Source organism: Oxyura jamaicensis, chromosome 1, assembly GCF_011077185.1.
Source record: "Oxyura jamaicensis isolate SHBP4307 breed ruddy duck chromosome 1, BPBGC_Ojam_1.0, whole genome shotgun sequence".
In the NCBI taxonomy this organism is placed as follows: Eukaryota; Metazoa; Chordata; class Aves; order Anseriformes; family Anatidae; genus Oxyura; species Oxyura jamaicensis.
The window spans coordinates 197,629,646-197,646,354 of NC_048893.1; the positions used below are offsets into that span (position 1 = coordinate 197,629,646).

Genomic DNA, 16,709 nt, shown 5'->3' on the forward strand with positions numbered 1-16,709 from the left:
TCCTTTATGTTCAGATTGTTTCAGTCAGATGTTCAATTACTTGACAGAGCCTAAGACAGAGCCTAAATGCTGTTTTTGAAGTGCATGCTATCAACACATACATGAAAGAAAAAATCATAGATGTTTCTGAGAGTAAATATGCAAAATATAACCTCAGGTTACAAAGCCTCTTATCCTATAAAATTTGAAAATAAATTTCAGAGTGATCATCAAATTCATTAGAGGCACAGAGATAATTAACATAACCTAGTTAATCTCTTCATTGTATTGGGGCAGTTGCTAAGCAGTTTACTGCACACTAGATGGCACCCCCAGCCTGGATGATTTCATCCTGCTATTGCTCCTCAAAGAAAAGCTAAAATTAGGAAATATCTTCTGACTATGTAGTGCATTTTGGGCAAAATGGAACTGGATGATGGGCTAAACTAAGGAATGCTGAGGTCGTCACTGTGGTGTTGCCATACTGTAGGTAATATTAAGCACAGCAAAGTCTTATTGCAGCTAACACCCTGAACAAATGGTATAAAAAGGAAGAATAAATAAACAAAATAGTGATGAATTGTTTCCAGCTTGGATTTCACACAATAGAAACCAAAAAGGTTTCTATTGAAACCTTGAAGCCATGAAGCCTTCTTTATGTGTCCTTTGCAGTACAGACAAAGAACAAGATTAAGCAATCTGTCAGCAAAGCCCAACAACACAAATACTTACAGACAAAATTTGATCTCCTCTCTGCAGTTCTCCACTGAGATCAGCAGGCCCGCCTGCTAGGATGAAAGACACGAAAATGCCTTCCCCATCTTCTCCTCCCACAATGTTAAAACCAAGTCCTGTGGAGCCCTTGTGCAGGATGATTTTTCGAGGCTCTCTGTACAGAAACAAAATGATAATGTTTATCCATCCAAAGAGTTAGTGTGTACTCATCTCAAGGCATCTTCAGCATACCATATTTTGCTTAAGAAACAATGGCTTGCTACTGCCTAACTAAATCATTTAATAAATGATATAGATCTGTTAACTGGAGAATAACAACTAAGCAACCATTTTTTTTTCCTCATGGCTGAATTTAAAAATCTCTATTAATTCCACTTCACTGGAGTTATCCTCCCTAAATTAAATAATAGATTTATTAAAAGAAAAAACAAAACCCTGAAGATACTTTATAATCTCATTTATAGCAATACTGCACATACAAGTGCAATCAAACTTCATATGGTACCTTTTTTTTCTTAAAAGTTCTATATGAACAAATTAAAAAATAAAAGATCTAGACAAAGCAATGACAAGAGGTTTTAATACTGGCAGATTTGAAGCTAATAACATTTGCATGATCAATCTAATAGAGGAGAATCTTCCAAAAAACTCTGGTTTGACATTATTAGGAACTTGCTATTGTAAAATCACATAGCAGCTTTATCACTGCCCCAGAATGAGGTATATCTGCTTTTTTGTTACTTGTTTAAAAAGTGGTTCGTTATGATGGAAATCGAGAAATAGTAACAGCTACATCTGATATAGCACTTTCCATCTGTAAATTGAAAATATGCCCCAAAGGATGCATAATAATATGCATTTTACTGACAGGAAAACTCAGGTCCAGTCAAAGGAGAAGACTTTCCTAAGCAATCAAGGCAGTGTAGTTGAGAAAACGTGTGCCAGGTATTCCAGTTCTTGATTTCTATGTACCATGCATCAGATTTGTCGCTCCCTTGGACACACAAGCACACACAAGCATATACACATGCAGACACCATGTTTACTGGTACTTACACAATTCCAAATCCCTCTAACAATTTACTTTTCAGAAAAAAAAAAAAAAAAAGACATTGTAATATCATTATGTGTCTATCTGAAGCCCAGTTCTGCAAATACTCATGTACATTTATGTTTGTGATTCCTCACAGAGAAAGAGAATCTGCTTCTAATTCTCAATTTTTACAAATAAAAGTTACTAGCAAAGTGACAATTATAAACACCCATATAAGAGAGCTCAAGAGCTGTGCTCCAGAATACTTCCTGTAAAAAGATCCTATATTTCTTGTGTACTTTATAATGGTTCTGTAGAATACTAATCGCTTTTTCATTTCTATTTTGTTTTAAAAAATAAAAGAGAGGAAGGAAGAGAGAAAGAAGTGATGCATTAAGAGACAAGTCTCATTTGGTGTGATTTAAGTTTTATGGTTGTATACATTGCAACTTTATCTTTACAAGATTCAATTCTAAAATTCAGGAATTTGTTAGCTTTGCCAAATGCTAATGCTCAAGTATTACCCCAGGCTTGATCATGATCTTTAAATAATATCTCAACTTTCTGATATCTAAGCTTAGTATTTTTGAAAGAAAAAATAAAGCAAACTTTTGATAATATTTTAAAAAGAGATTGTAACCCTTTTTGAAAGTATTCTTCTTGCTCCACATGTCCCTCCATTTTATAACTTAACATTAACATACAGTCAGAAAAAAAAACACAACACCAACTTTTAAAAAATACAACTGTGAGAAAATAGAGTCTTGACTTTGCATATTCTTTTGAACCAACCGAAAAAATAAATAGGGGGTTTCTTCTCTTTTGGATCATTTCTGTTGATTTGCCTTGTAGCAACACTTTTAGCACCTCCTTAACTATGTGCAGATTAGACATAATATAATCCAGATCTAAGAAATCTAAATAGGTTTTTAATTAGGAAGGGTGGCCTGGGGGCTAGAACAGAACTAGGACAGCAGCTGGAAGCATGGATTCCTTCCCCACTTAGCCCATGTGCTGCTGAGTGCATTTGGCAAGTCATTTGTTCCCTCTTCAATTTCTTCACCCACAAAAATATATAGTGACACTTGTCATCCTTGTGTCCTACAGATCAAAAACAGTTTGTGAGAGCTAGTTACTGCCAGTATTATTTACCCAAGTATTGAGGAAAAAGAGGCAGTAAAGTCAAACAAATATACATGCGTGCTCTGCTGGTGAGAAATCAGATGAGTTCTCATTCAAAATGAAATTGAGTATTTTTACACATGACAGGCAACTTGGATCATAAAGTTGAAAGCTAGTGCTATGGGCAAAAGTAGGTCAATACAACTGGGTATCTACTGAATGCTAAGCTGTGCAGCTCAACAGAAAGTTGGCCCAGTTATTAATCCCTGCCTCTGATCAAGTCAGCAGATTTATGCCTAAAATGCTGTCAGTGCTGTTTTGTAATTTTGGCCTTTTGACAGCAAATTTCACATTCTGCTCTTGGATGATTATGTTCAGAGGAAGCTCAAACAATAATGGGGAAATGTCAGAAGATGTGATTAGAACACAATGGTTTCGGCTCCTGCTTTTTAGCCCGATGAGGTAATTTTGGTCATGACTCAAATTTGGCTATATAAAGACTACTAGCCATAGCTTGCCTCCGTATTTCTTTCATATATGACTATCTTGTGGAATCTGAAAAGTGGATTCAAGAATGCACAGGTGTAGCATATAATCATCATAGAAATATTTTTTAGCCACAACTATGCTGCAAAAATAGAAGGTATATACCATAAATACAAACAAGAATTTTGAAATACATCATAATACACACTTGCATAACAAACTGAGTCTGAAAAACAAACAAACAAACAAACAAAACCACTCTTGTGCTGATAATAAAGGGTTGTAGCATTCTATGGAGTTAAAGAAAGACATTTTACTGCTTAACGAAACAAACTACAATACTGGCATATGATCTCTTAAAGAGTAGTGCAGAAATGAGTTATCTGTCAATGCTTTAAGCACACTCAAAGAAAAGCTTAATTATGATAAAGCTAAAGATGAGGATCAATAGAACCACAGAATGGCTTGGGCTGGAAGCGACCTTGAAGGTCATAATTCCAACCATCTGCCATGGGCAGGGACACCTCCCATAAGACCAGGTTGCTCAAAGCCCCATCCAGCCTGGCCCCATCCCACCTCCAGGGATGGGGCATCCACCGCTTCTCTGGGCAACCTGTGCCAGCGCCTCACCACCCTCTGAGTGAATAATTTCTTCTTTATATCTAATCTAAACCTACCCTCTTTCAGCTTAAAGCCATTCTCCCTTGTCCTATCACTTCACTCTCTGAAAAAGAGTCCCTCCCCAGCTTTCCTGTAAGCCCCATTTAGGCTGCTGTAAGGTCTCCCTGGAGCCTTCTCTTCTTCATGCTGAATTCCCCCAGCTCCCTCAGCCTGTCTTCGAAGGAGTGGATAATAAGTCACCTGGCATAGAATGTTATAGTCATCTCAATGTAATTATTAAGGAGATCTAAGAATAGGTGCTCCAATTTTTCTTGAATGTTTGGGAAGCAACATTATGAAAATATCTTCTACTTCTGTTGAACTTTTTTATTAATGTATTTCCAATACACATGAAGGGACTCCAGACAGAGTGCAGGTAAATGCCATAAATGAAGCAATGGAACTGAAGACTAAAAGAAGACATGGTCATGAGAGAGTAAAAAGTGAAAAGTAACTTCACACGTGAATGATGATTTCTTCCTGTAAATGCATTCACTAAAAACATGTCTTATAGAGAAAACAGCAAATAAGGCAAAGGTAATTTTAGGGTAACTTATTTAAAATGTACATTGCTTTGTTCTAAGACAATAGGTGGCACTCTGTAGCTACTAAAAAGGAAAAGTCTAACTGAAATGTATGCTTTTGACTCCAGCTTTAACTACTTACCACTTTTACAATTTCTTCTGTGATAAATAAGGCTGAAGGTAAGTTTCTAGGTGCTAACATAGCGTACTAGCACTTTAATTCTGTGTGCGCATGTATTATGCCCTCCTGCAGCTTTGTACCAAATACAAACAGAGAAGAGCAGCAGGGGAAATCAAGCAGAAATTAGAAAGAAGTATGAGATGAAAACATCCCTGGACTGACAGAAGGCAGCAGAAGGCAAAAACAAATTGAAACAAAACAAGAGCAAAGAAAAGAGAGAACAGGACAAAATGAGAGAGTACATCTGTATGGAGAAAAGGAAAGGAATTAAAAAGAAAAAATGTAGAGAAAGAACGGAGATTAACTATAACAGAGCCAGAAATCATAACAAGGAGTGAAGGAGCAAATGAAGTGCTGCAATCCACACAAATTTACAAGCTCAGAAATCAATGGGAGAATCAATTTGGATGGACTTGCTTCAGGGAATGCAGAAGATCTGATTCTGTAAAGCACATTATAAATTGGAGGCCTGATGTAAGAGCAAAGTATTATTAAATTAATATTTGAAACCAATAAGTAGCAACAAATCAGAGTGGGTGAAACTTCAACACTTAATGAAATTTCTCCTGTCAGAAAAATGCAATTTTAAAAAGTCAAAACAGTGAGGCATTTTTCCTCCTTACCATTTTTATTTTTATTTTTATTTTGCTTTATATTTGTTGTACTTGCTCATTATGCTGGAAACAGATAAGTGTTTTGTATCTACTATATTTGTACTGAATTTTTGTTTTGATCAATTTTACTCTTTTATAGTAAGAGAATGACAAAAACAATGTGAGTTTCTCTATCATTCTCCTTTGGATTCTGAATCCACAGTAATTATAGATTTAATTTAGGAGATTAAAAACTGGACTGATAAATGAAGGGCAAGAGCTTTCTGAAAACAAGTAATTCTTATAATAGCTAACTGAAATAAAATCTATTTTCAATTTGCTTATTTTGTGCTGCTGGCTACATTAAAGAATAGTTTTAGTATTAGTTTTAGTATTCATATCACACTGATACATCTCTGCCTTTCTGTTTTTTTTGCACCATCTATAAAATTGGGGTGTTGAAAAGATTTTGTGCTTTTTGGACCATCTACAGAAATTTAAGCACACTGGATACTTTCAAGTATCAGACCATAGAGATTTGGTCAATTACATATCATCAGTGAGGTATCCCAAGTGAGCTGGGACTGAGAAATATGGCTTTGATCTTGCTTTGGCCACGGGCTTACTATTGTTGTTTGCTTGTTTCAAAAATGCTGTTTTCTTCACAGAGAATATTGACATCATATATCCATCCATTAATGCACACAATGATCTGGTGTTACTGTAGCACATACCATAGAAAGCCCAGCAGTGCCTGTATTAGGGCAACACCCTCCATGCGAAGCACTGTGCTCACAGTGACAAATGACAGGACAAAGAAAACGGTCTCATGTTCCACCAGGGGAGGTTTAGATTGGACATGAGGAGGAATTCCTTCATGAGAGGGTGGTCAAGCATTGGAATAGGCTGCCCAGGAAAGTGGTGGAGTCCCCTTCCCTGTAGGTATTTAATAGATGTGTGTATGTAGAACTGAGGGACGTGGCTTAGGGACAGGAATTGGTAGGTCATATTGATGGTTAGCTTGGTGATCTTGAAGGTCTTTTCCAAGCTAGATGACTCTATGATTCTGTAATAATTCAAGACAAAGTGTTCACGCTACTTACAAGTAGCAAATAGAAGGAAAGAAAATTGTAAAGTGAAATTATACTAGTCTAAGGTTATGCATTAGTGATAGTCCATCATGGCAAAGAAAGGATATCTCAGGATCAAAGTACCCTTCTCCTGTGCATTATGGTGTCTATTCACTGTGTGAGCACTGAGTTGTGCCTGCTTAGAGTCAGTTGGCTAATCAAGCCATTTCTTTTTCAATAAAATACTTTTAGTTTTCCTCTAGTACCTTAAAAAAATCTAATAAATAACTGCACATTTATTTTGGACAGCCAAAGGCCACCGATACGGGAAGGACCTGAAAAGGGCAATTCAAATAGGTTGAACATTCTTCCTCATAGCACTTAACACAGAAAGCTATGGTCGATAGAGAAGGTGCCGGTGTGTACAATGTTTTAAAATCTGATTTATCACACAAGAGAGAATTTGAAATCTTAAGTGGTTGAAGGCATGGATTATGCACACACACCTTTTTAAAAGCCATTAAAGTTCAGGCAGAAAACAAACAAACAAACAAACAAACAAAAACTTAGCTTATTCACATTTTCTTTCATACCTTCCACAACTACTTCACAACAATTTAGAGAAAAAAAAAACACTATCTGTAGTGATTTCATCTATTGTTTTATTGCAGTATCATCTCTGCAGCATCTTGTCTATTACTTTTTCCTCTGTTATTTCCCTCTTAGGCTAGGCAAAATCTTTCCATCACAACAGGAGACAGAACTGCCCACAGCCCTCTCTCTGATCTACCTTTATTGTGAGGTTTCCAAAACACTGCAGTCTGGCAGCAGCAGGGAGCAGGCAGCCCTTCCCTTCTCCAGCCCCACTACTGTTACATAGAAGTGTTATACCTGACCCAGTGTTGTCTGATCCCCAATTCATGACTTTGTTATTATAATGATTACATTTATGACTGAAAATAACAAATAAGGAAATCTTCTTTTTACCCTTTGCTGTCACAATGAACATCACAGTCCAGAGGCGTAACTTTGCTTTCTTACACTCAGATGTTATTTTGGCCATGTGCTGAGCAAGCGTTTTTATTCAATGTGCACTTGATTGGTAACTTGTAATCTCATTTTGCTAAGTGTTGATATGCAAGCAACTAAACCTTCAGCCTTGTATGATCTTGAATCAGATCACATAACAAAATATAAATTTGCTTGCTATAGTGACCTATTCTGCTTGAAAAAGTACTTTATCAGGTTAATTGACTGTGGTTTCGTTGGCATTTCTTGTTGATTGAATGTTGGCATTAGCTGTAGAAGCAGTACTTTATCCTAACTTTAATACTGAATATGTTTTTTTATGCATTTATTTTCCAAACATCATGTCTAACTTGTCAAACTCTGAAGTATATTTAATATGAGGGAACCTACTGGGAGCCTGGCTTCAACCTGACTGATGCATGCATGAGTGCACTGACTTATATATGGGCAATTTTATTTGCTTTGTGGGAACCCCTCTGGACTTTAGTAGTCTTTCATTTTGTCCTTTGTAGAGAAATTAAAGACTGCACACCAGGCAATGTTTTCTGCTTACAGCTAGCAAGACGGAATTGGCATACCAGAATAATTTCTTATCTGAAAAGTGAAACTGGTCTGTATTTTTACCTCAATGCCTGACATTTACCTCAAAGGCATAGGAGTACATCTCCTAGATATGAAAAATTTCAATGAATTCTACAGAAACAATGTTGGACAACTAATATGCTCTGCAGCTTTGAAAGGGAGATAATTATTCCAGTGTGCTTATTCATGTATACATAGCCTCACATAAACACTTCTCTCTCTTCCCTGATCTAGGAGGTGCATTATTTACATGATAATAATAAAATTCAGAAATCTGCATTTCTGTTCCACCTGCTATACCCAATCCATACCCATACTAAAAAGGTTGCTATGCATCCTGGTTTTAAATGTATTTTTTATGTATTGAAATCACTTTTCTATAAACTATTGCTATTGCCATTTCATAGCTCTATTTACCATGAACACTCCAGCTTTTCAGCTTGTAAGCAAAGCTAGATGAGATGGAAATGGCAATAGGCAACCACATCACACTGTCAGGAGACAGGAGGCACTCAAAGGTTAAGAGAATACCTAAAAATAGCAATGCCTCTAAGCCATGTTTCGAAATATCAATACACAGTACATCAGAAGCAAGCATCCAGAATTACTTTATATAAAATACTTTGGAAACACAAAGCTGTCTGTAATGTCTGTTCTGTTCAGAATAAAAGTTCTTACCCTTAGTCCTGGTTAAAATGCTGTTTATTTACATATTAACATTTATATATAAAACGCTCTTGATGAAAGTTCAAATCCCAATTTCTAAGCAGCTCAGCAGAGTAGCTGGCTGGTATAAACAGCAGCATGTTAAGTAAAATTTAGTCTGAATGTCAACTGGAGACAGAATTGCTATTATAAAGGACTAGGACTAACATTATGGATTTGTGAGTAATACAGAAGGATTTCCAGGTAACAGGTTTTAGTTTTTGTCCAGTATTTTTCCCATTTTGAATATTCACAGTTAAATTTTTTATTAAAACCATTAAAAAAAAAAAAAAACTCAGATTAAGAATATTTTCAAATCTAAACATTATAGTTTTCTTGTTTTTAAACCATGCAGATAAACCATTTAAGAAGTTACTAATGGGATTGCACTAACAATGACATCAGACACCTGTGAAGTTCATGCCTTTGTAGACATAATAAATCTGTTCACCTCATGTACAGCTATTAAACCGTGAAGAATAGAAGGTTTGAATATAAAGAAAATTTAGGCTTTAGAAACTTTTTTTTTTTTTTTTACTTTGATACTCATTTTTGCTACACATAAAGCCCACAAAAGCATTCTCTCAAAAAAATAATTGATTAAAGTTTTTAAAACATCTGTGCTAGCCAATTCAATTAGCACATATTCAACAAGGTGGAAAGGAATAAATGCCAGTGAATGCAATTCCACCTGAATTTCTTTGTCCCTCCAGTATTTCATTTCTCCTTCAGAGAACCAACTAATTGTATTACTGCAGTGCCTACACAGTCAGTCACACAGAGCCAGCATGCTGGCCTGAAATCTCAGTGTATTTTAGGGATGCCTTCCAGGTAAAGTAGTCATTTACAAAGCACATCTCAAAAGCAATATAATGAGTCACCTAAATACAGGACTCTACTGATGGAAACCCTGTTCCTAAAAGAAAAAAATAACTTTGTTTTGACCTCAAATTGTATTAGCTATAAACTTATTTAGCAGCATGGACTTCACAAAAACATTAAAATAAATTGAGCTTTAATATAATGAAATATTTAGGTCTGAGCTGATTACTCTTATTTGCTCAGCAGTGTAATAGGCTAACAGTCCCACTTTCCTATGTGAAATGAAATATGACTCAGTGTAAGTTGATTAGTAATAATTACAAGCCAGATATTCTTCTACCTCCTGAACAGCAGGAGACCTGTAATATCAATTGCAGATTTCCCCTGCTCTAATGATTCATACACAATATATGCAAACTGTCTGTGTGGCCAGTGCAGATTTTGCAATTTATCTAAAAATTCATGTAGACAGATTGATTACCAAATTTCAATGGCAATTTAAGCCTGTGGGGTACCTCCTTATTATGGAGTCCAGTAGACCAAGTCAGAATAGAATTTATTTTCCTAAATCTCAATTTAGCAAACTTTTTTTTTTTTTTTCTTTCAGTTTTTCTTATTTCTAACTTTCTAACATCATTTTCCTCGTGAATTGGTTTGAGAAAAAGGCAGAGGAACAGAGTTTGTCTTTCTTTGCTCATTAGAGAGAAAGAAAATTAAAATTAAAATTAAACTAAAATGAGGGTGTTTTAGTACTGACAGAGGTTACCCAGAGCTTGTGTAACTTCCACATTTGGTGATAGTCTCAGCTTCACTAGAAAAAGACCTTGAGAAACCATCTCTGACTTGGAAATTATCCCTGCTTAGAGCTAGAAGGCTCGCTGAGAAGGCCTTCATTTATAGAATTACCTTCCAGATAAAAGCTCTTAAGCCATATGGGCCTTTCTTACAAGGATTTCGTTATTGATTCTTGTTTTCAATGGAAAATTAATAAAGCAGTCTTACCCATCTTAGATACAAACATAAAATTGTTATTAGATTTGTTCTTTTGTTTGTTTGTTTGTTTAATATTTCATGTTGAAACGTGGGAAAACATTTCAGGCTTTATTTAGGAGTGGATTATTTTACATGTGTGCTGTTTTCTTTTCTCACTGCATCACAGTGAGGTTGCAACATAAAATACAAGCAAGATGGCACCTTTCCTGTGTGGAAACTTTGGACTCCCACTTTTATTATAACAAAGAAAATCTTTGAAACAAGACCTAAGAGTAGTCCATGATAAGTATTGCCTACAAAATACTTCAGACAGTTCTACATTTCTATGGGAGTGGAGAAATAAATACAACATTTTCTGGAAACTACACCAGTCAGAGCAACTAAAATCTAAATGATTCAGTGTTAAATATCAGGTTTTCTAATATCATAAAGATGCAAAAATATTAACTGCAGTTATGAATTATTCATATTTTACCCAATTACTTCTGTTAAAGTGGAGCCAGCTAAGTACTCAGAATGATGCTTCTACAATTAACACATAATATACACAGATGTACACTAGCATGGGATTATTATTCTCTATCAGTACTTCTTCAGCCTTAGTCTGGGACACCGTTTGCTTTGCCAAAAGGAATTCATGCATGTATTAAGAAAACAGAGTAAGACTTCACTGGGAATTCCCATGATTAATGGCAACCATTTTACAGCTAATACATGTGAATATTGACTTTTGTCAAGTGAGATGAAGAGATACTGAGATATGTGACAGATATTCTTGTCTCCATGTAAACCAAACTTTTCAATATGAATATCTAAAAAGGGTCAGTACTAATTTGAAAGTATCTATTTCTGCATCTCACAGACATTGAGAGATGTATGCAACGTAGTATGCAACAACACAAGTTGTTAACTCCTGTATGTAGGTGTGGAGTTCAACGACTGTCTTAGGGATATCTGAGAGCTCAACAGGCAGCTTCAACAGAGAATCATCTTACCCTTCCACAGATATGGTCCGCTGCAAGCTCACTGTGGGTGGCCGCGTTGCAGTGCTGTGCTGGGAATGACTGTATGACCAAGGAAGAATAGAGAAAAGTTTTTGTTAAAGAAAGTCAAGTCTCTCTTGCTTTTATTGTCTCTAGCAGTTTAACTAACACCAAAGCAGAAGTAACAATCTGATTGTTCTACATGTGTCTAAAGCATTTTGATTTCGGTAATGCTGATCTCTTAAAAAAGGGCTCAGCTGATCTCTTGTGTTTAATATCAGGTTTCATTCCTCATTAAAAAAACTATAATGAAGAGATTAGTTCCCCCTGATCTTCCTTATTATTTTTTTAAATACATATATACACAGTTCAGGGACTTAAAATAACTTAGGTGCTAATTGTTCTGCAAAATATACTAACCGTAAAACGCAAGATAATTTGAGAGCACAAGGTAAAACGGTAAAGCATAATGTTAACAATCTAATTCTTACTGTCTCTCAGGCAGAATGTTCAATACAAGAGGCCATGTGCTATTTGCAATTACACCATAATGTAACTTTGGATTTTACAAATTTCAGTCAACATTCACTATTTGTATCAGATTTTAACTAGCTTGAGTCTTTCCACAATATTTTATCAATTTGATACACAACATTTGGAAAAAAAAAAAAAAAAAAAAAGTATTTTCTAAGGAAAATGCAAGCTCTGTGGAAGGAAAAATCATTCCAATTGAAAATCCTGAGGTCTAATGACTGGTCTCCTATGTTGCATTCTCACAACTGAGGAACTTCAAAAATGGTTAGTGTGTTAGATAAGCCCCAATAAATTACACAGTAAATGTTAACTTCAGTATTATACTCTTGTATAATAGCATTAAACCATTAATATTCACGTAAATATAAATGAATAACAACACATCAGGCAGTATGTGATAACAAATTGCATTCCTTACTGAAGACAGTTTGTTAAAAAAAAAAATAAAAAAAAAATATTTTTAAAAATAAATTAAAAAAATAGAAGTGTAGAAGTGTCTGGGTGTATTCTATGATTAGATTACATCACATAGCGAGGCTAAATATTAATAATGCAAACCACGGATTAAAAAAAAATCGTTGACAGTTTTTTATCACTTATTCTACTAACTGGAGGTCTTGTCTTGTTTTCAAGCTTTATGTACAACTCAAGCTGCTAAGAAGAAGCAGACCTTGTTCTTAGTAAGAGCTAAGACATTCAACATCAACGAATAATGCATCTATTTTATATGCACGTTTTCCTGTAGCATAGCCATTATTGTCTGTCTTACAGCCCAGATTTGATTTTTTCTGTGTAGCACATAGACTTGTGACACATACTATCTTGCTGCAGGACAAACAAAAGATCTGTTGCCTGCTTGTATTTCCAGTTGAGACCATTGTGCTCTTGTTTCGTGTTAGTAAACTGATGTACTCATCCTTGTTCTGAATATTTCAGAAGGCTTGTGGGAAAGTACTTGCTCGAAGAACTACAGAGCTTTTATCTGTTTCATAACAAAGAACAGAATAAAGGGGAGAGACTCCAGAAGAAATTCTGGCATCCTGGTGTGAACAGAATTGTTGTTAAGTTGGACAAACATTGTAGAATAATATACTAGAAATATTAGTTAAAATTTCACATCAAGTTCGCATCTTGCATATGCTTGTGTATTTTTAAACTGCCTTCTGTGTTTAAAAAAAATAAAGACCAGGTTGTGGCTTGTCTTCTGTCCTCTTCCTCCACAGAGATAGAAGAGAACTTTTATCCTTACGTTCCTGTACTATCTCTCCATATCAATGACTAAAGAAGTGAACAGCCTCCCCATCACCTTTCCCCCTGTTCATGTACAGAAGTGGCACAGCAGATCCATAATTCCTCCATCCTTTCCACAAGCCCTTGACTCTCAGAAATTTTACTCCCTGAAGCTGCACCAAGAGATGCAAGAATATGGCTGGCAGAAGGAACAAGAACCCAGCAGAGAGAAGGGATGATGATGCACGTGGTGCCTCTCTAGGTCACACTGCATGTCAAGGTTTTTGTCTAGAGGAGGGATGGCAAAGCCATGCCTGAACTATGCTGCCAATGCCAAACCCTCAATGGACCCTTTAAAGAAGTAGCTCATATTCTCGCAACAGATGCTACATATTTTGTGGGAAGAAAAGTCTGTCAGGAAGGTGTGGCATGGTAGCAACTGAAAGCTTCCTGCAAGAATCTGAGTGAATGTTTATTTCACAAGTATTTGCTTACAACACGTTATGTATCTGAGCCAACCCCCTCAGTCTTAGGAAGTCTTCTGTTTCAGAAAACAATGTTGCCATAGGAAAGGAAAGCTAACGAATAACAGCTGATATGACACTTTTCCTTAAAGATCTTAAGCCACCTCTCTCTATTTCAGAACCTCATCATTACTAGAGCCATAGCATACCAATATGAGCAGAGCTGCAAGATTTACATCCAACCACAACTAGCCAAAATGGCTTGAATTGTGAAAGCTTTGTTTCTTCTCCCTAAAAAGATTTCACTACAAGCAAACATATTTGTAAAACTCTGACCAGCTTCAAAATGAGCAAAATTACGAGAGCATTAATGATAGGATTTTCAGCTGCTGAACACTAAAAGCAAATAATTGCACATTTATCTAGAAAATTAGCAACATACAAAGGTCACAAAAATATACTGAATAGTAAAAATCACAGAATCACAGAATTACAGAATCACAAAATTTTCTAGGTTGGAAGAGACCTCAAGATCATCAAGTCCAACCTCTGACCTAACACTAACAGTCCCCACTAAAACATATCCCTAAGCTCTACATCTAAACATCTTTTAAAGACCTCCAGGGATGGTGACTCCACCATTTCCCTGGGCAGCCCGTTCCAGTGTCTAACAACCCTTTCGGTAAAGAAGTTCTTCCTAACATCCAACCTAAAACTCCCCTGGCGCAAATGTGGGATGTGACTGTGTTTGGATGTTGCAAATAAAGAGAGGGATATGCTCACCGAAGTAATTTATGGAACAGTGAATTCTTACTTCTGCAGCAGAAGAGTCATATTGAAGAAAGGGGTGGTCTTTGTGAAAGATTCTCAGCCCCCACCTGAACAGCAATGCTGCATTTGACTTATGATTTCAACTGCTTTTGAGGGTGGATAATTAACCCTAGCTACCTGGTGCCAGACTTGCAGATTACAACCTGTCTGTCAGATCACACTGTTTCCAATCATCTTATATAACAGATCAATAAAGATTATGATTTTTGTTATTATATTATTCACAATGGCCTTTACAGAATTAACAAAACCTACCAGTCTTTATAAATGATCTGCTCTTCGATATGATAAAATCTTCTTTGATGTGGAAGGAATTACCCTGCTGAAGGTAGGCGTACCCAGATCTAAGGCCAGTATTGTCTGCACTTTCATCAAGTTATTCTTGGATTTCAGTATTCACACACTTTTTAAAAAGGAATCTTTTTATAAATGTGAATCATTTTTTTTTTCTTAAAACATATGATTACTATTTAGAAAGGCTCTTGAAGATGTTAATTATGAACTTTGTAAGGAAAATCATTGGAACACAAAAATGAAATGAGATCAAACGGCTTTTCCAGGAGTGAGTAGGAGCACCAGGTTCCTTGATTTTGGATGCCCAGTCAAAACCACTTCCAAAGCCCCGCTCTGACAAAAGTGGATATTCATCCCTTTCAGAATATCAGATGTGTAAGACCTCAGCAAAAGGGCGACGTACCCAGAACTCACTCATCACTCTCCCCAGCCACTTGAGAATTTGGGCTGTGCCATCACATCTGCAATTTCTTGCACAGAATTGTTATGGGAGGCAGCAAATCAACCAAAGGGTCATCCAGACAGGCTGGCAAAAGAAGAACATTCAGAGGGAAAAGCAAATTCTAGAGAAAATAAAATCATCACTACATTTCAACCACTGAATGAAAAGAAGAAGACTAGGATGGATAGCAATATTATTTTCTATTATATCAAATACACTGCTAAGTAATTCTTACCCATATTGACTATGAATTAAAGCTGCAATTTCAATTCAGTATTCTGCTGAAATTGCCAAATGTCTCAAGCACTAGATGTCATCAGTATCTCTCTCTGGATTGACTACCTAGTTATGCAGAGCTGCACAAGGAACCTCATACATCACTCCTTCCAAGCACGGGTCTCAGCTAGTGGCAATATTCTACTCATTAACAACCCCTTTCCATTCCTAGGTATTCGTGACATACAGTTAAAATGAATCCTTGGCCTCTTCGGATAAAAATAATTCTTAATTGGTGATATGCAAACTCATTTTTATGTGTCATTTATAAAATTTGATGCTCAGTGCAAATTTATGCCAAGGTATCATCATGAATACAATGACAGCTAAAAATTAAAAACAGAGTGTAACCGCTGTTTGACACAAGTGGCTATGTAGCTGACACAAAAAATATCTGCTTAATATAATTCCTGACTGACTGATTTAAAAGATAAAGCTCTTGATGGCTTCTGTCAAAGTGGTGGAATCAGCATAAAGAAGCAGTTTCCATCACACGCTTAGTACACTTGTACAAGTGCCAGAGATCACGTACCACACATTTTGGTGCAAAAATATGACTTCTAATAAGTTAATGACACCAACTTTTTCTACGATCAATGCCTAAACACAGACATATACAACAATATTGAGATATTTCAATAAGTACTATATTTTTACACTCACTGATCTAAGTTTTCAAAGTTTGACATTTAGGCTTATAAAATGCCACCTTTCATGTGAAATGAATGAAGAATGAACATCTCAATAGTTTTAACAATATAAAATAATAATTCAATATATCACTCAGTATTCCAGACACAGAATATAGATTTTCCCTGAAGAAATGAATCTCATAGACTTTTATTCCTGTAAAATACCAATTTTAATTTAATTCCATTTAATTTTAGTTCTTTGAGGCAATGGGTATATACTATCCTTGTAAAAAAAATCATATGAGTGAAGGAACAAAGAATGAAATTCTAAATAAATAAGGAGAGGCAAAATAGGGAGCACAGGACTCAAAAACTCTCTTTTTTTTTTTTTTTTTTTTTTTTTTTTTAAATGGGTTTAAGTTTTTTTGGTTGGTTGCTTTCTTGCTTTTTTTAAAGTATTATATTTTTATTATATTATATTTTTATTATATTTCTATTTATAATATTTA

At 35.6% G+C, this 16,709-nt stretch overlaps 1 protein-coding gene across 25 annotated transcripts in view; it reads right to left on the reverse strand.

Annotated features, from left to right (window-relative positions):
- The window catches only part of DLG2 (discs large MAGUK scaffold protein 2), a 1,027,745-nt gene that overhangs the window by 234,999 nt on the left and 776,037 nt on the right, over positions 1–16,709 (reverse strand). For all 25 annotated transcript variants that reach the window (XM_035343430.1, XM_035343450.1, XM_035343455.1 and 22 more), the window contains 2 exons: positions 11,510–11,578; positions 712–868 (listed from right to left, as the gene is read on the reverse strand). In XM_035343430.1, the coding sequence (XP_035199321.1) occupies positions 712–868; positions 11,510–11,578 (226 nt within the window). The remainder of the gene's footprint in view (positions 1–711; positions 869–11,509; positions 11,579–16,709) is intronic.